The sequence below is a fragment of the Fukomys damarensis genome, unplaced genomic scaffold (genome assembly GCF_012274545.1).
Source record: "Fukomys damarensis isolate Sample0158 unplaced genomic scaffold, DMR_v1.0_HiC HiC_scaffold_10, whole genome shotgun sequence".
Classification (NCBI taxonomy): Eukaryota; Metazoa; Chordata; class Mammalia; order Rodentia; family Bathyergidae; genus Fukomys; species Fukomys damarensis.
In genome coordinates, this window is record NW_022900922.1 from 14,485,988 (window position 1) to 14,506,011 (window position 20,024).

Genomic DNA, 20,024 nt, shown 5'->3' on the forward strand with positions numbered 1-20,024 from the left:
CAAAAAGGGAAAAGAAAAAAATGTGAGAGAATGAAAAGATGAAAATAAAGTGTTTGTAGATGGGGAGGGGAGGAGGGGGTGAAGGGAGGGCAGAGGTAAGGGGAAAAAAATGAGAATCAAGACTTGCCATGTAAAGGTACATGATCCCAACAATGAATGTAACTGTACTGTATCCCTAAATGTACCAATAAACTCAATAAAAAAAAAAAAAAAAAACACCATGGACGACACAGTAGTTGCCGGGTAGAAATTTGTCTGGTGAATGAAAACTAATTGTTCCAGACAATTTTCTCATTTCTTTTCTTAAAAACACTTGTGAAATTCTATGTCATCAAAGTTTATTTTTCCTTAAGAGTAAAAAAAAAAAAAAAAAAAAAAAAAACACCATGGACGACACAGTAGTTGCCGGGTAGAAATTTGTCTGGTGAATGAAAACTAATTGTTCCAGACAATTTTCTCATTTCTTTTCTTAAAAACACTTGTGAAATTCTATGTCATCAAAGTTTACATTTTTCCTTAAGAGGAAAGAGGCTGCCTGCCACCTCCTCTCTGTCAGTAGTTGTAGGAAGCTCCATATATCCTTTAGCTGGGATGAGAAATCTCAGACTGATTCCCTGAGCTCCTCTGAGAACAGTGGCTCCTCTCTTTTGGTAACCACTGGTTGGGTTTTCTTGCCATTTTCTACCTAATGTTTACCTTTTCCTTTGTTTTCTAGTAATCATGGTTCTTAATCATCTTCAGAAGATATATCTCTAGATTCCACATCTGTGTATTTTTTATGAGACAGAAGTACAATCTGTAGACCATTTATATATTTGTGTATGTTTAAACTTAAAGAATTTTTAGCACTTAAAAATGTATTTGGAATAATGCCTAACAGATTCATTTGGTATTAAGAAGCTTGATTTAGACCAGACCAGCTGTCCAGTAGTAAATTGTTGAGTAATTAAGCTCTGGGAGCTGGTTCTCAGACACGGATAGGGCCTGCTCTGGCCAAGAGAATCTGTCAGCGTGGCGGCAGAAGTACAGCCGGCAACTCCTGACCCCAACTGTTGAGTACTCTAACCACAGAGCATCAAGTTCCCCAAGTACTGGAGTTGTTGGGCTGCAGGCTGAACTGGCCTCAGATTTCCCCTTGTGGTAAAGTCTTTACTGTTCCCAGAACTCAAAACTAGCTTCCTTTCCCTCTTTCATTGAATAGTAATTCTGTATACTTTGGAGTTCTCTGTGGCTGACCTTATTTCACTAAAAATGTTTTTGAAAAATTCCACACACAGAAACCTGGAGAGCCAAGAAGTGGAGATGGAGGTGGGGTAAGGGTGAGGAGGAGATGTTGGAGCTTCCCAAATGGGACATCATGAGAAAAATCCCTGCAAGTTGATCTTTATAAATGACAATCTCTAGCATAAAGCCTTGTTTAGTGAAATTTCTTTTGTTTCTGCTTGGGAATCTTGGAAGTATAAGCTGGACAGATGGGCTAGAGGTGAAAATTGGTAATTGCTGTTGTTTTGTGTTTCTCATTTTGTGTCTGTGGAGTAGGAATGATCCTGTGTAGGTCCTTGGGAGAGTTGTACACCAGATACACCTTGTGGGCAAGTCAACCCTAGAGGAAGATGGGAGAAGAGCGTGGGACTAGTCTGTAGACTGGTCTACACCTGGGCAAGTTTTCCCACCTGTGGCCTGGCTGAGGCCCTGAGTCTCTGGAGGGGTTTGATATGTACGAAAGCCTTAGGAGCTGCTTACAGCCCTGCAGGGAGAAGGGTTCTGGGGTGGCCAGCTCAGAGGGAGGGAGCAGTGTGCCCAGAGATGACATCCATGCATCTGCAGTGAGGAATGCTTAGGGTCTCCCTGAAAATGTCACAGTTCCACGTTCAGGGGCCATCTTTGAGCCGTCTTCTAGGTCAAAAAAGCTTCAGCAGGAAGTAGCAGATATAAGGCAAGGACTGTGGAATCAGACTAGATTCAAGATCATACTGCTAGCTTGGTGGCCTTGGGGAAACTTCACTCAGATTTCATCTCTTTTCCTTCTCTTCACGAAGTATCTGTTCCTAGAACTGTGCCCAGCACATGGTGGACCAACAGTCCTCGCTTATTGAATGACTAACAGATATGTGAACTGACCTTATTGCTCGTCCTTCATGAGAATTAAGGGAGCTGATAGGTGTGAATCACTTAATGCCAGGCACAGAGTGCGCTCAATGCACTTATCGTTATTTTATAATTCATTAGCTACCTACCGAGCATCAGTATTTTTGATGATTTACTTTGCATCTTATTTCCCGTTTCCATTCCTAAATATCTATTATGAAAGCTAAAGCTTGAATTGTTAAGAAAGTGAGAGACTAAATTTATGAGCAATTACAGGAAATTCTTACCCTGACCTTATACAGATTGTTCTTACCAGGGTGTTGTTTGTGGCTATGAGTGCTACTTGGTAGTCTTAGACCTTACTTTCCAAATTTATTATGGGTCACACTGACTCCCTGCTTCTTCACCCGGCCCCACTCATGCCCACACATTCATACAAGAGCACAAATATCCACAGTGATGAGCTGGGGTCATGGGTGCAATTTGATGCCACCGCACTTAGCACCCATCACTGGCTGACAGAGACAAGTGGGGCCTCTGCCCTCAGCTTCTTTAGTGCCACCATGTTTCTGACTACTTAACTGGACCAGACTTGTCCATATCGGGTCTGATCTCTGCGTGTGTCCTTATACTAACTCATCCGAGAGCCGATTCTGAGATGTGTTAAAAGTCTTGAGAGCCTTTTGCCCTGTTATTGTGAAACAGTTTAATCTGCGGAATGCCTCCACCCCTAGGAAGAAGCCCAGCCAACTGAGAGGACAGAAGGCCTGCTCTGGGAGCACTGCCAGTCTGCACAGTCAGGCTCAGACTTGTCCCATGGTCCATCCATTTCTCTCACGCCATCTTCCCTGTGCACCCCTTCTGTGGATTCCTAAGTACAGGGTACATGAGGGTGTGGGTGTTAGTGCACGCGTGCGTGTGCATGCACCCGTGGTTGCACAAGTACATGTACCCAGGAACTTATGAGTTAGGATGGCATCCCTAAAGGAGGAAAAGCTGCCCTCCATGTGACCAGATAGGACCAGCTGCTCGTTAGAAGATCGGGTAGCTTTCTAGACTGTCCAGGGCAGGTGATGAGGTCACAGGCAGAAGAGATCAGTCTTGCTCCTGTTGATGGGCTTAGATTTGAACCCAGAAACCAGGATGGAGAACCTGTTGATGCTTTTTGTTGGCTGTAGGTCTCCGTCCTTCTGAGGCTTTCCCTGAAGCCCTGCCTTCCCCAGCCTGAGATGCACCTTCTCTGTCATTCCCAAAAGCTGCTTTTCATGAGTGTGGTGCATTCTGCCTTCCCCTAGAATGAGGTGCGAAATGGCCTGTTTCCTTCTTGTCGGGATTAAAACAAGAAAATAACTTACAAGGAAGCTAGTAGACCTAACCTGCTCCAACATTGTATCATTTTTTATCCTAAGTGTAGTGGCTTAACAGTTGTCTATTTTCACTCACTTGTGATTGTTGTGCCGAGTTCCCACTGGCCTTGGGAGCCCCAGGCTGGTGCTATTGCTATTTCTATAGCGTGCATGGCTGTGCCACAAATCTGAGTGAAGACTGAGCTTCTCTTTCCTTGTCACAACAAGAGCTCATTCCTGTTTCACAGCTTGAATCGAGTGTTAGAGATTGGTAGAACTGTCTGTGTAAATCTATCAAATACAATATTTATTAACTCACTCTTACAGTTGAAGACACAACATTGCTTCTCTTTGCAACACACAGAAAAAGTGTTATTAGCTTCACATGTCTGGGAAGAAGGGAGCCCCCAGAAGATGCCATTCATTCAGACCCCAAAACAAATAGCACCTCCTGTCCTGTTGGGCTGTGTCTGTTCATGGCTGGCTGCCCCTCCTCCCCTTTGGCCTTGAGACTGATTCTGCAGGAACTCACTGACCAGCGAGACAGACTTGCAAACTAATTCCTAAAGAAAACATTCACAAATTTAATAAAATGATGTTTATGTTACATTGCTTTTGTCCCTAAGCAAACAAGAGTCGTGCTAACAAACTGGGCTCATTTTAATTATTTTATTGCCCTTCAAAATTTTTTGGATTTCACTCTTTGAATCACCCTATCATTATCTTTCTTTCTTTCTTTCCTTCTTTCTTGATTGATTGATTATACCAGGGATCGAACTCGGGTCCTTGCGCTTACAAGGTAGGCGGTGGAACCACTGAGCTAAATCCCCAGCCCTTATCACTTTATATTTTTCCCCACAATGTTAGTGCATTATATGACCATGGTGAATATAAATGGACTTTTTTAAAAGCACTTTTTATTTTTTACTCATCTTTTAAAGCGAAATATACCAAGAAAGGGCCAAAGCATTGTAGTTTGTAATCATGGTAACTGGCCTTAAAGTTCCTGTCAGGTGAAGTACACTGCAGGAGGAAAGGAAATCAGGTAGGATAAGCTGTCCTTGACTGTCGCAGTGATGACACCCCCAGGACCCTAGCTGGTGAGTTCCCGGTACCTGTTGTTAAGGAGTAGGCCAACCTGGCTTCAGCCAAGGAGCACTGTCTACACTGATGCCTCACAAAGAACCCCTTCTGGGCCTGTGCCTCCCTGAGCGCTGCCTTCCAATGGTCACTCTGAGAAGTCCTGTGTCTGCAGGATACTGAATGGCTGGCAGCTTGCTTCGTGTGTGCATGAGCACAGTTAGCCGTCCTGTAAGAACTTACAGTTCTTACTGTAATTGTGCATTGCTTCCTGATTTCCCCTTGTCCTGGTACAGGACATATGAATCACAGATTTCATTTACTGAAAAAAGACAGCAGAATGTCTTTGTCAACTACAATTCTCAGTAATCTTTCTACATGATTGCACCAGGTACATTTTAAAGATCTGTTTAAGTTTTTTTTTTTAATCACATTTAAATGAGGTAGCTCATTGGATCAGTATTGCTATGTAAAACTTAGACACTGCAGCAACTTTCATGTGTTCATAATTTAACCACAGGGATTTAAGTAGATATTGTTCAGGATATGAATCAGCGATTTCACTGGCTTGTGGAGAACCGGAGGAAGGAACATTTTGTTCCCACTGTCTGAGGCCTTTTATCCTGCTAAATCACAAGTCGGGCCTGACAATGAAATCCTTTTTGTATCTGAATTTAAAAGGTTTTAAAATGAACTTGATGCTCTTTACAGTGAAATGTGCTCTGTGGTGCCAAATAAATTTAAAGGCTAGGTCATTGTCTTTGTTGATGCTAATAAAGAGAGATTTATTGCAGATAGTTCCCTCCCTGAAGTGACATCACCAGCGCGTGTGAGTATGACTGAATCTGTTAAACTGAAAGAGCATCATCCCCCCCTTTCACCTGTGGGAGCTTAGAGAGGCCTTGCCTGTGAATGGGTGTGCAGGAGGGAGGTCCTCACAGTTCTGAGGTACAGTGCCTCATGTCAGTAAATGAAGATTTGTCTCTTCCTCTCGTTCATTTACAAAGCTACATTTCATGCAGCTCTGTGCAGGGCATGCAGTTAGGAACCAGAAAACCAACATCAGTAGCACACAGCATCCCTCCCCTTGGAGGCTGTAGCCTGATGTAGAAGTAGTAAACCAGATGTCAGAAGAGCAGAGAGCAACTAGAATAATAGGAGGAGGCCTGGGCATGGTGTGGAGCAGGACACAGTCTTGATGAGGAAGTTTCTTCAGCTGAGGTGGATCTCTGCCAACACCTGAGTTGTCTCCAGTGCGCTTGAGTGGAGACGTATTCTTGGCAGAAGGAATATCAAAGATTAAGGTGTTTGTGATTGTTGCAGCAGTAGTCACAGTAGCCATGATACAGAATCAACCTAGATGTCTATCAGCAGATGAATGGATAAAGAAAGTGTGGAATAAATATGCAACGGAGTATTATTCATCCATAAAGGAGAGTGAAATTCTCTCATGTGCAGCAAAATAGATGGAACTGGAGCACATCTCATTCAGATGTTGACTTCAAAAATTTGACCTGAAAGTAGCATAGTAATTACTAGATACTGGGGTGGAGTAGAAAAGGGAGATTGGATTATTTTGTTTCATGTGCACTGCCAGGGACTGAACCCTGCATCCCCAGTGGTTTGGCTCTGTTGACATTGTCTTTCTGAATTGCCCAGTCTGGGCTTAGACTTGAAATCTTCCTGTCTCAGTCTCCTGGAGTGCCGGGATTATAGGTATTCACTACCACACACTGTGAGAGGTTGGATTTGATGATTTCATGCTGTATGTGCGTATGGAAATACCACTGAACCCCATTAATATGTACTGATCAACACATGTTGTTAAAAAATAAAAGCATTCTTAAGATGTGATTGCTGTGGTGTCCTTTATCTCCTGGCTGACCTATAGTTTATAGGGCTACAAATCATCGAGTTTTCTGACTATTAATCTGAATGAATTCTGTGTTTCTGGATCGTTTTAGAATACTAAGTTTCAGTTAATTCATTAGAGTGTCTTGTCTGCCCAGATGACAGTTCCTGTTCTGGCTGCAGACTTGTGTGTCACTGTGGGAGCTTGGCGCTGTCTGGCAGGCAGGACCTTCACACGCCCAGCTGTTTCCTCTTTTAAGGAAAAACTTGAACTATTAAATTTCTTAAGGTGTTTGAGCTCTAATGTGCTATTATTTTAGGGATGAAGATGGAGGAGCTATATATAAAGATGAAAAGAAGAAAGAATACGCATTGAATTTTAAAGTAAAAGATAAACTTGGATATTTAGATTTTTCTCCCCAGGGCTCTTCTGGATACAGTTGACTTTTTAAAAAAATTTTCCCCTAAGTTGAATAGCACAAGCTCCTGGAGAGTAGCGCTGCTTTCCTAGATCTCCCTTACACAGCTGGCTGGTGGGTTGTATATAGCATGTGTTTGGTGTAGGAGAAACTTGTTTGTCACTGGTGTGTGCTTACCTCCCCGACACAGCTCCTGAGGAAGAGGCACATCGGAAATGACATAGTCACTGTGGTCTTCCAGGAGCCCGGGGCGCTCCCGTTCACCCCGAGGAGCATCCGCTCACACTTCCAGCATGTCTTCGTCATCGTGCGGGTGCACAGCCCCTGCACAGAGAATGTCTGCTACAGGTGAGTCTGTCCTCTGGCCTCTTCCCACACAGCCTCTCTTCCGGGAGGCCCTTGTCTTCCAGGTATCCAGGTGTTCTCGTGCTGTAATGTTCTAACTGATCCCCCTCTAGTCGCCGAGAGAGAAATGCCTGGCAACTGAGAGAGGTAGATTATTTCTGCTTCCCTAGAAAGACCAAAGCCTGCCCAGCCAGTCCCACAGCATTTGTCATCTGCCCGGAAGTGGCCAAGGCGGCCCTTAATATCTTCCTCCTCTTGGAGAAGCCAGGATGGTGGTAATAAAGCGCTCCTTTTCAGCATCAGCCCCGGAAACACTCCCTGCTCAGGCCTGCTGAGACCAAGGGGGACACTTTCCTCTAATGTCACGGGCTTTGTGTGTACCTTGGCACCCTGAGCCATTCTTGCGCTTAGTCTTTACCCTTGTCTCAGCTCTGCATTGGCAAGTAACTGTACTGAGCATTCATGCTATACGGGGCTTGGCAAGAGCCCTCCTTGAATCCAAGACAAAATCTAGATATGTTGCTCACTACTGGCTTTGTGGGAGGTGTTTTGTTTTCTTTTATTGTTTTGTTTGTTTTGCCTATAGCTCCTTGTCTTAAAATTTAGGATTATAGTACCTACTTCAAAATGTGCTTGTGAACTTGGATGTTGTGGCAAAACCAGCACACATCTGTAACTCCAGCACTCTGGTAGGCTGAGGCAGGAGGATCACAAGTTCAAGCCCAGTGTGAGCAACACAGTGACTTAGCAAGATCCTATCACAAAGTAAAAAATAAAAAAACGTTAAAGATGTAGCTTAGAGCATAGACTTGAGTTTGGTCCTCAGTACCAACCAACCAACAAACAAAAAATATGCTTTCCTGTCTCATCTTAAAGCAGTCATCGCCGGTCCTGCTCCTGCAGGTTCAGACAGCAGCCACAAAGACTTTGTGGGGACTGTGGTCTGTGAGACTGCAGAGCACCCCACGTACACCGAGACCAGTCCAGGTGTCACATAGTGCTGGTTTCCATCCAGCTGGAACTGTGTCCCAGAGGAGCATCCTTCCCTTTCCAGGTGTCCGGGCAGTGAGTTCCTGGCCCTGTAGTGGTCCCTCTGCAGTAGGTCTGGGGTCACCTGGGCACCCGAGCTGTGTGTGCTCTCCTCCACAGTGGTTCTTGCATACCTCTTTGCTTAGGATACTGGCCTAAGTGCTCAGGACTTCTTTAAGAGAAAGATATTTGAAAAATTATAGTATCTGTGCCAGTGATGGCAAACCTTTCAGAGCTTTCAGTGATAACAAGCACCATGCTGTGGCACGTGTGCCATAGGCTCACCACCACTGATCTCCAATATGCTCAAAATACATAATGTTGGTACCAACATTATAATGTTGGTGAGTTGGCTCTTTCTTCTGGGATCTCTAATGAGCGGTGCTTATGAAGAATAATCTAAGATGAACCTTTTTAGTGGTTTGGAAACCTAGACCTAGAGCCTTAGTCTGTTCAGTATTATTTTATTCACCACTCTTTCTAGGCCTAATCAAATAGATAAGTAATACCTTTTTATTTTTAAAAAAGTTTTCTTGTTTCATGAAATTACTAGGAGAGAAATATTTTAGAAACCAGTATAGCTCTTGCGTACTTTGTGTTATTTTTTCTGTATAGGAGATAGCATATGCAAATCCTTCAGAGATGGAGTCACTGGATTTTAAGAAACTGCATTGTGGTCAGTAATGTAACATTTACTAATGAGATTTAAATGAAAGTCACCCTCCAGCTTTTGGAAATGCCTCATCAGTACTGTCCAAGATCAGGAAGGAGGAACCAAGGCTTAGATGGACTCTCTCCAAGAGCCACGGCCCATCTCATGTTGTCTTTACTTTTCTCTTCCCCAGTGTTGGAGTTTCCAGGTCAAAGGATGTGCCACCATTTGGTCCCCCAATTCCCAAAGGTGTAACTTTTCCAAAGTCAGCAGTGTTTCGGGACTTCCTTTTAGCCAAGGTAATCAATGCAGAGAATGCAGCCCACAAATCAGAAAAATTTCGAGCAATGGCCACTCGAACAAGGCAAGAGTACTTGAAAGACCTGGCAGAGAATTTCGTCACGACTGCCACCGTGGACACCTCTGCAAAATTCAGCTTCATCACACTAGGTGCAAAGAAGAAGGAGAGAGTGAAGCCCAGGAAGGATGCTCATCTGTTCAGCATTGGGGCCATCATGTGGCACATGGTGGCACGGGACTTTGGCCAGTCTGCCGACATCGAGTGTCTTCTTGGGATTTCCAATGAGTTCATAATGTTGATTGAAAAGGATTCCAAGAACGTTGTGTTTAACTGTTCGTGCAGGGATGTTATTGGGTGGACATCTGGATTAATGAGTATCAAAGTATTTTATGAAAGGGGAGAATGTATCCTTCTGTCCTCAGTGGATAACTGTACTGAAGACATACGGGAAATTGTGCAACGATTGGTAGTAAGTATACGTTTTGTGTGTTCAATCCCAGATGCCTAGCAGGTTCCACCAGGGAAATCCTCCCGTGGTTCTAGCACTTAAAGCATAAATTGCTATGCCTCGTGGATATAGAGGTTAGTTTTGAATGCTGGGTTCTTATGAGAATTGCTGTACACAGAAACGGTGGAGAAGTACCCGACATAAAGTGAATGGAAAAGTTAAGCAAACTTTCAAATACAAGAATTAGGACCTATGTTAATAATGTTTGAAGGAAAATTGTACAGATTATTGTTTGTGGTGACTTGACAGGGCACATCTTCCTTCCAAGTGGATAATTAATCGGCACAGAATGACCGACTGAGTCTTATTTACACCTTCAACTCTGTGCATATTAACAGAAGGTATTTTTCTTAAATATCTTAATTAGATTAAATATTTTATTAGTCTTCCAGTAAGTTTCTTATGGTAGTTTTAAAGACTTAACCATTAAGTTGGGAAAGCCTAGAAAACAAGAAATCAGTCTTTAAAAGAGATTTCTTTGGATCCCTAAGTTATATACATGGTATTTAAACACCCCTATTTCTGCTCCCAGTTTTTACAAAGATTCAGGTTTTAGCTTGAATATATGAAATAGAATAATATGAACAAATTTATTTCTGATTTTGATTGTTTTGTCTGTGTAATGTAAGAAGAAAACATGCTTTGACCATAGAACATCTTTGTATAAATCTCCTGAAAAGATTATATTATTTTTTTAGTTAGAAAAGACCTAAGTTAACTTTGAATCATGAAAAAAAAAAAAGGAGAAATTATATTCATTTCTTTTTTTTCCTGAGAAGCTGATGAATATTGGTAAGTTCAATACTAGTCTAGGACGGTAAGCAAAACCCTCTCTATATTCATTTCTTGTCTTTTCCCCTCCCATGAAATATAATTATTCCTTTTGTTATTAAAGACCTCATGTAAGAGAGAAAAAAAATCAGATCCATGTCTGTTAGCCCTGGAGAAATAGCCCTATCTTGATAGTAACAGGCCTGAGCACGTTCAGGCAGGTACATGTGCAGGACCAGCCATGAGTGTGGGGATGATTAGGAAGGACATGATTAGCTCGTATGCCTAGGGAATTGACTCTTGAGTTACACTTGTGAGTCTCAAGATATGCTGTGCTTTTGCTAATTACAAATACCTCCTTTTAGCATCACCACTGAATCATCATAAGCTATGTACAAATGCCAAATTACCAGCCACCAAAACATACTTCCAAAGGTGTTTATACCTGGATTCTTCCACATTTGCTGTTTCACAGACCCCATCCTGCCATTTTCCTAGAAAGATAACCAAGCTGCCTAATACCAGGAATATATTTGAGAGACATGTCCAGTGTCTGGGGTGATTTGTATCATGAAATGCTGAAAACAAATTAACCCACAGACCAGTGAAGAGGGTCAAGCATAGGGATGGAATGGTGGTCACTAGGGCAGAGGTGCTGGGGATGACTTCATCCTGCAGTTCCTTGTCCTGCTGATCACAGTGTCCCTTCCATGGTGATGAAGGTGGTATGTCATGTGTGTCACACAGTAAAGATACAGGAGGGTATAAAAGTGTGACATCTAGAGTGACGTGCCACCTTTTGAGTCACACAGAGCCACTCAGAATAGCCCATGCTGAGTTATAGGCTTTGCTGCTGTCACTTTGAAATTGTGACTGGTTTTTGAAGAAGGGTCCCAGCATTGGACCCATGAATTATGTAGCCATTCCTGGGTAGTTGAGAGGAGGCCGCTGTTTCCACGTGGTATTTGAGTCTATGTGAGGACTCCAGATACATGGAGAGCATAGTCCTTCAGATTTTGGGGGAATTAAGAGGCAAGGAACAGAGAGATAAAGAAATAATAAAAACCAAATCAGGGGAGGTGGCCAGTGGATGGTAGAAATCAGCAGAAGAGACAGAGCCTGTAGGACTCTAGGAAAGCCTGATTGATTCTAATATAGGAATGTTAGATTTCAGCTGACATTCATGCCTGAAAGAATGTAGGGGATGTTTTAGATGTCTCCTGGTAAGGTTGCTGAGTACACAGTTGAAGAATGAAGGAAAAAAGTACCAGATTATACACTTTACAAAGTGCTTCTTCAAGTTTTAAATGAGTTCATTTCATGACTTTGAAAACTTCAGCCTTTCCCTTTTTGCTGAGTCCGGAATGTCACGCTTGTCTGGGAGAAGCCGATGGGCATGTGTGCACTTCTGGTTTCCATGGAAACAGACACAGTGCCGATACATGGGACTAGCCCCAGTCCCACAGCTATACTTGCAGTCAGAGGTTTTATTAAATAGGTATCTGTGTATTCAGAGCATGTTTCATGGAAATGAACATTTATTAAACTGAAACTTCGTACATTGCCTCTGGGCTCTGGGAGGATAGGATATAATACCTCCCAACTTGAAATTTCCCACAAAAAAGTGATGTCATAGTCATCAAATGATGTTTAATGAGCCTGTGTTTTCCTTTCATTGCACGGTAAGTTACGCTCAGTAAGCATTTTGTAGGTTGCAGGAACTAATTACTGGTGCTTAGTGTGCCGAGTGGGCTGGAACCACCTCCTTCCTTTCATGTTCTTTTTTGTGGGACGACGTAGACTCCCACTCTGGAAGGGCCGTGCACTGGAACTGTCACTGCCTGGGTTTGTCCAGGAGGACAAGAGATGGCCCACAGGCACAGATGGTCCTGCTGCCGCCCACAAGAGCGCCACCCTGCACCCATCCCTGTTAACAGATGGCCCGGGAGCCTGGCTGGGGAACCCCTCTTGATCTGAAGGGTCCTCACCACCAAGCATGCACAGATGGTCACTCCAGAGAAGGGACCGGGGGACAGACTGTGACATCTCTGACTGCTGCTGGGGCCCTTCCTGAGACGAGGGGCTGCCACTCAGCATTAGCTCAGCAGTGTTGTGGGCTACATACTTGGGAGTTGAAGGAAGTTTTCGGATAGATTTTAGTGCTTTGTAGTTGAAATATGGTTTTGGAAGTCTCCACATTTTTCCATTGCTGTAATTCATCTAAAACAATAGAATGTACACGCCCACAGGCCAAGTCCAGTAACGTAAGAAGGGAACAGAGGGCATTGTCAAGAGTCCACTCTGCATGAAAACTCTAGGCTATTAAAGCTGTATCAGGAGTCATTATTTCCCTGAAAAAAGGAACAGGAACTCTACTGATTGATGCTTTTATACTTTCTTTGCATCCATTACAAGGGTTTCTTACAGTAAACTGGATTTCAGCATCCTGGTCTTGTGGCTTGCCCAGGTGCAGGAAGGGCAGAGCCATGTGGTACTCTGTAAGCTGGGAGGGCCAGGGGACAGAGACACCTGCACATGCTAAGATTGGGCACAGCATCTCTGACAATCTCCCTCCTCCCAGATAGTGACTAGAGGCTGCGAGACTGTAGAGATGACCCTGAGGAGGAATGGGCTGGGCCAGCTCGGCTTCCACGTGAACTTTGAAGGCATTGTTGCGGATGTGGAACCTTTTGGCTTCGCCTGGAAGGCTGGCCTCCGCCAAGGCAGTCGCCTGGTGGAAATCTGCAAAGTGGCCGTGGCCACGCTGACCCACGAGCAGATGATCGACCTGCTCCGGACTTCTGTGACTGTGAAGGTGGTCATCATCCAGCCCCATGACGATGGCTCTCCCCGGAGGTAAGCTCCCAGGCCCCGGGCAGTGCTCACCCTAACTGTCCAGCAGGGTCCTCGGGAAGTGTGGTCAGTTGCGTCTGTGGACTGTGAGTTAGGGTATCAGCTGTTAGTGCCATGCAAATTGGGCTTCAGAAAGGTGGGTGTGTGACACATGATGAGTTGTAACTCTAAGCCACTTGACAGGATTCTCACTGACTATAAGAACTTCAGCTAAGAGCCCGAGGGCCCAGTGATACGCAGTCTAGAAGAGATAGTCGTTATATAATACGGCTTTTAGCTGGTGGCATCTGCACAGCCAGGCTGCCTTCTAACTGTCACATGAAGCCACTTAGAGATCATTGCTGTGTGTCTGAAGGAAGGTGGGACACCAAGTGGCCTCTGTGTCCACCCATCATTCTACACGTGATGCTTCAGAGACCATGAGCTGACCTGGGTGTCGTCAGGAGAAACTGGAAAGATGTGGCTGGCTGGGAAGTTCAGAGTATGCAGGTAGAGGGAGGGAATAAAGGGCATTGTGGGAAAACAGTTCTGTGGTTAACGTTCAGAAAATAATCGTGCTCAACATTGAGAATCATGGCAAGGGCTAAGAAGTGCAAGGAAGCTGGCAGATAACATGGTGCTCCGCATGCAAGCTGGTGTCTACGCTGCAGGATGGGATCTCGTGTGGTGTCCTGTTTCCAGTGGTTCATGCAGGAAGCTCCAGGTCGCTGGCCTAGGAGAAAGGGAGGAGGCCCAGCCCCCAGGGCTTCTCTGCATGGTCTCTGAGCCCCCTTTGTAATCTGTGAGTCAGAACTTGTGTGAAGCCCACTGCATGTGCCTTTATGAAGGTCGAAGGCCAAATAAGATAATATTTTAAAGCACTTAGAACCTTTTAATATAATTGTCAATAATCCCACGTTATAATTTAGGGAAAAAAAGAGCTTTTAGGGTATTCTATTAATTTGCTTCATTCTAGAAAGAAAATCTTATCCAAAGATAGGATCACTGTGCCCACTTTGCTGACTCCTGCCTGACATCATTCTTTCTCCTTTCTGTCTCATTCTGCAGCCTTCAAACCGGCACTGTTTAGTTTCACATTCTGTTCACAAGCCACTTGGCTGAACCACGTGATGAAATCATGGCTGTTGTGTTTTCCACTTTCGTTAATTTAGACCTAACTAGCTGCATGTAACTAGATAAATCAGCTTTAACCTGTGATCTTTTAGAAAACAAACTATCCTATACCATCTTACTATGTGGGTAATGTACAGTTTTACAGAAGTCTGTTGCTATTCATCTTACCATTTGTTCCTGGCTCTATTTTCTGTGGCTGTGCTTTCAGTATTTAACCGATACGTTTCTAAGAGAGTGAGCTGAAATTCTTCTTGTATCAGTCTCGTGTCATATGAAATCCCCAAGTTGCTTCTTAGCACCCTGTCTGATTCTGCCTGTTAAATCCATCTGCTCTCCAAGGACCCATGAATCACACTAGTATAAGTACTAATAAAATACAGATAACAAACTGTGTTAAATCCATATGGAGATACCTCAAACAACTAGGATTTGGAAGCCCCATTTGACCCAGCTATTCCCCTACTGGGTATCTTCCCAAAAGAATTAAAGAATCATACCACAACGATATATATGCACCCATGTTTATAGTGGCATAGTTTGTAATAGCAAAAAAATTGGAAACAGCCCAAATGCCCATCAGTTGGAGGCTGGGTAAAGAAGATGTGATATATGAGTACTACTCAACCATAAAGAATGAGTGAGTAGAGACATTTATAGCTAAATGGGTGTACATTGAGGCCATACTCTTTTTGGGTTGTTTGAGACAGGGTCTCACTATGCTGGTGAGACTGACCTGGAACTCACTATGTAGCCCATGCTGGTCTTCAACTCACAGCGATCCTCCTGCCTCAGCCTCCTGAGTGCTGGGATTACAGGCCTGCGCCACCAAGCCTAGCTGAGACCATACTCTTAAGTGAAATAAATAGGATACGCATGTATAAATACCAAATAGTTTCTCTGGCGTGAAAAACTAAAAGTGTAAATGAGGACCAAAATGTATGATTGATAATGTGAAATAGGAAGAAAAGATCTAAAGGAGCAGGGGAAGTGGGAGGGGTAGGGGAAAAGAAAAAATACGAGAAAAGGATAAAGTGGAGACAAAGTCAATAAATAGGGAAGGGTCGAGGGGGTGAAGGGAGGGCAGGGGAAGGCGGAAAAATAAGAATCAAGATACATCACGTAAAGGTACAAGATATGACTAACTGTATTGTATGTATATCTAAAATGTACCAATAAACTTAATGAAAAAGAAAACTTTTATTAAAAATGAGACAGAAATAACAAAGACTATTTTAGGACTTTCAAGCTAAAATACTATGTGATTGAAAATCTTTTACAGTAAATTTTAAACCAGTTATTAGGAATTTTTTCATATAGTAAAGTTGATCTTCATTTGGAAATGTACATTTATGACTCTTAAGGTGAAAAGCAAATCTTTTGTCTGTTAGAGCATAATTATGAGGTGTGATAAAAAATGCAGTGAATATTTACTTTTCTAAGAAATTTTCTTAAAAGACACGTTGCCATTAATCCCCCCAGAACACTCACAGACACACACACACACACACACACACACACATACTCCGTGTGCCAGCTTTGAACACACGTATCCCATCCTTCTTGCCACTTTCTGAAGCAATTCTGAAAGTCCTCTTTCCTGAGTGTCTTTAGTGGCTTTCTCAAGGTTTCCTTAATGCCCCGAATCAATTCGAAACATTTACGTCTTATGGTCATTTTGACTTCAGAGAAGGATCGGAAGTTGAATGGTATCAGATCTGGTGAATAAGTTAGATAAGGACACCACCTAATATTTTTACCTTACAGAAATTGTTTTAAACATTTTGAATCAATTTAAGATATTGAGGCAAACACAAAAGAGGACTTCAGAACTGCTTCAAAAGTGCCAAGAACGTGGGATAAGTGTGTTAGAAGTGCGGGGTAATCCTTTGAAAAGGATTAATTACAGCGTATCTTTATTGTAATATAATGTTCTTTAAGCATTCATCATATTTTAATCATCTCATATTGTGGAATTAAGCAAAAATGTTCCATGTTCTTTTGGGTTAAAAATAACATTTATTGCCTGTTTTTTAGATTTGATTTATTTTTAGTAAGAAATGTTTTAATTTTTCAAGAGATCTACTTAATAGAAATGGTACAGTTATTGTTTTTGGTATTTAGAATGTATAATTTAGAAGAATATAATTTCCTAAGAAATACTGAATTGTTTTTCAGCTAAAACAAACAAAAACCATAGTTTAAAAGTTCTAGCTGTTACCTTTTTCCCAAGAACATGTTTAGTTTTGGGGTTTTGTTTTCATTTTTTGTTTTGTTTTCCTAAAGAGAACCGTTTGTCTCACTTGGTCTTCCCACAAATAATTATTTGTTTTAAATGCAAATTCTCATATTGAAAATAGCCAAGATATTTATTTAAGGATTTTCCTGTGTTTCTTAAAAGTTTCATGAGTGGCATTCCCTGAGTTTAATGGGTTTTTCCCTTTTGATTAATCTAAAACAACTGTCTTCGCTATTTTATTCTTCTCCAGAAGGATTGGAATCATTTTCCTAGTGGAAACACTCCAGGAATGGCAAGACTGTGACCCACATTTCTGCAAGTCAGACAGGTTTTAAGCTTAACATGTATCATTTAAAACTTTCAGTTCACTCTTCCCATTTTCTGTGAGTCTGAATTTGCACATTTTTTAATCCGTATTTTGTCCATTTTGAGTTCATTTTCTGCCTGTGGCAGTGTGGAGGCCCCGATAACTGCACTTGCAGTGGGTACACAGTGTCCTAGGTAGCCAGTGTCCCGGCAGCCTGCCCCTTCTCAGAGGCTATAAAGTAGAGATGAGGGCAGTTTCCAGTTGTCCTCATGCTCTCAGCCTACAGCTGTCCGTGTGGGTAGACTTCTTAAGAAACTCTCAAACAGGGCCTAAAAGGGAATCTGGGTACTTATTTTAAAAATTAGGAAATGTTTCTTTTAAAGGAAACATCCTTTAGTTTCCATTATACATGTAACCAAAAAAAAAAAACAAACAAAGATTTGCCTCAAGCTGGAACTACTCATTTGATTTGTGGTGTGGAAAATTACTTCCATCTTATTTTCCATATTGGCCCTTAGTGTTTGTCAGGTAAATAATTTGTTGAAATGGGCAGGTGTGTGTGTGTGTGTGTGTGTGTGTGTGTGTGTGTGTGTGTGTGTGCGCCCGTGCTCACGCGTGGGGTTTTTGTTGTTGTTGTTACAGCTGTCCTTAATGTAAGTGCCACAAGGACTACAAAAATGGCCAAATTAATTAGCTGCGAGGTATTTTCATCTTTATAAACATTATGAAAAAGTGCTTCAGTTCATTTTTGCCACTTACCAGCTCCGTATTGTTTTTTCAGGGTGTCATTGAGGAGAGAATTTGACCCAGAGCCCATCTGCCCTAGCAGTACTATAAGAAGCCTGTCATTTAATAGTTGGCTTCTGGCCTTCTCCACAGGTCAGAGGTGTCTGGTTATGACTCAGAAGCTGCTGCATTAAAGGAAGTCTTTCTGGTAGCAAGTGTTTAAGTCAAAAGCCACCTATATTTTGAAATCCCTCTTTCTGGCCCCAGGTGGGGTTGGGGGTGTCGTGCAGCTGTCCCAGCTTGAAAAGAAGGCAGAGCCATTTTTAGCTTTGCTGGTGTGGAGTTCAAGAGAGCACCAAGCAGGGAGGACCTTTGGGAATGCTTATTAAGGGATCTCTTGCTGGGGGTTAGATCCTGGAGTAAATTCATGTACATTGGGAATGAGTAGCTAGGATCAACTTGGGAATAGCCCTCTTCAGATGGAAATAAGGTTCTGAAGGAAGCAAGCCAGGAGTCCTCCCAGCTGCCAGCTGTTTGTAGCAGACATGAGGAAGATCTGCCATGGCCCAAGATGCTTCATTAAGGTCTTTCTTATTTTTGCAAAGAATAGTTCATAGCCACTGGTGTAGAAAACCTCTTCCCTCAGAGGTGACTAGTGTTCTGTCCTTGTCATTTTAGGGGAAACACATCATTAAAAGGCCGATATATAAAGGAAGTAACACCTCATCAGAATAATGCATGAGTTGTTACACCATGTGAGTGAATTTAGTAAATATGTCCAATAAAAATGGAAATGAAATTCCTTGCTGTGGTGCATGTGTTTTGCGTGATTTTTCCTACTTTACTGTTGCTTTTTCTATATGGTGCAAGACATTGGAAATTTTCTTTATGCTATCATGAGTCTAAATTATTCATTCATAATTCTATAAAATTAGAACTTTGAAGTCCTTGTGTTCTATTTTGCTTCCTGGTCTTGGCTGCTCAACTCCATAAAGAATAAAAAGGAAAGGTAGAGAATGGAACTGGGAAGGAAAATACACTTTTGTCTGTTTAGCACTTGCCGTGTATAAGTGTCTCTGTGTATGTCTGTAACACAGTGGTGAGTTCAAAACTGGACTCAAGAGGTTTTAGATTGCAGTTCCAATTTTATTTATATGGATAAGAAAGGTTACATCGTAGCTAATGTTATCTCATGGAGCATCCAGTAATGAATTTTAATGGGAAGTGTGAAAATACACCTCCAGGCTATAAAGGTAGCTGCCCTATGCTCACTATTCTGAGTTCTCTGCTCAGTTCCTCCAGTGTGATACTCTGATTACAGTCTCCCTTCCTAAAGTAAAAGCATGGGATTGCAGAACCTAAGCTGGATTGCATTTGGTTCCTTATTTGCATTTTGTTCATTAACTAGTTTGTTCCAGAAACCATGCTGGTCACTGGGCCCATGAACGGGACACATGTAATCTTTGCTTTCAGAGACTCCTTTGACTCTTGCCTGGCATTCGAAAATACAGTACTGTACTAATTATTCACATCCTGGCTGCTTAAAAGTGATCTCAAACTAAAGCAATAATTTATTACTTAATAAGGATGTCGGACTAGTTCAGAAAGCTCCATCGCCCTATGCAGCTAATCAGTTTCACCTTAATGCCATGCTGTTCTGTACTGTGAGTGCTGCACTGTCCTGTAAGTGGCAGGAGTAAAGAGTAAGCGGAAGCATGGGCATTCCATTAGGTAAAAGGCGGGGTTTAAACAGGTCTTGGTACTGGACAGCTGCCAGGTGCTCCCCTCTTGACATGATTCATCAAAAGTCAGGTGTCGAATAGCTCTTGGGAATCTTTTCTGAGTAAATTTGAAATATTGTACAAGGTATGATTTTTAAAACCAAAATTTTTAAATTATTATTTTAGTAAAAGACACGTTGCCATTAATCCCAAGATTACTCCCCCTCACTGTGAACATGTTTAGCCCTCCTTCTTGCCACTTTCTGAAGCTTCCCCAGATGTCCTAGTTCATGTCTTTCAGTGCATTGTCATGGCTGCCTTGATATCCTGAATCAGCCAAAATGTTTACTTTTCCTGGCCATTTTCACTTTGGGAGAGAGCCAGAAGAAGTTGTATGGTACCAGCTCTGATGAATAAGGTTGATGAGGACACATCATGTTTTTGACAAAACTTGCTGTAAACTTAAACTGCTAACTGCTTTATAAACTGGCAAGAATAGTGGAATAAGTGAGTTCAAAGCAGGGAGGGTATTTTCAGTGTAACTAATGGCACTGTTTAAAGACACACACACACACACACACACACACACATATATAGATTTTTTTTTAATCTTTTTTTTTTTTTTTTTTTTTTTTTTTTTTTTTTTCTTTGGGTTTTTATTTTGTGCTCTTTCTTATA

General features: G+C 42.3%; 1 protein-coding gene across 1 annotated transcript in view; it reads left to right on the forward strand.

Annotated features, from left to right (window-relative positions):
• Positions 1-20,024, forward strand: part of Sipa1l2 (signal induced proliferation associated 1 like 2) — a 150,837-nt gene that overhangs the window by 92,485 nt on the left and 38,328 nt on the right. The window contains exons 7-9 of the mRNA XM_010621949.3: positions 6,975-7,132; positions 9,004-9,580; positions 12,972-13,246. Of these exons, the coding sequence (XP_010620251.1) occupies positions 6,975-7,132; positions 9,004-9,580; positions 12,972-13,246 (1,010 nt within the window). The remainder of the gene's footprint in view (positions 1-6,974; positions 7,133-9,003; positions 9,581-12,971; positions 13,247-20,024) is intronic.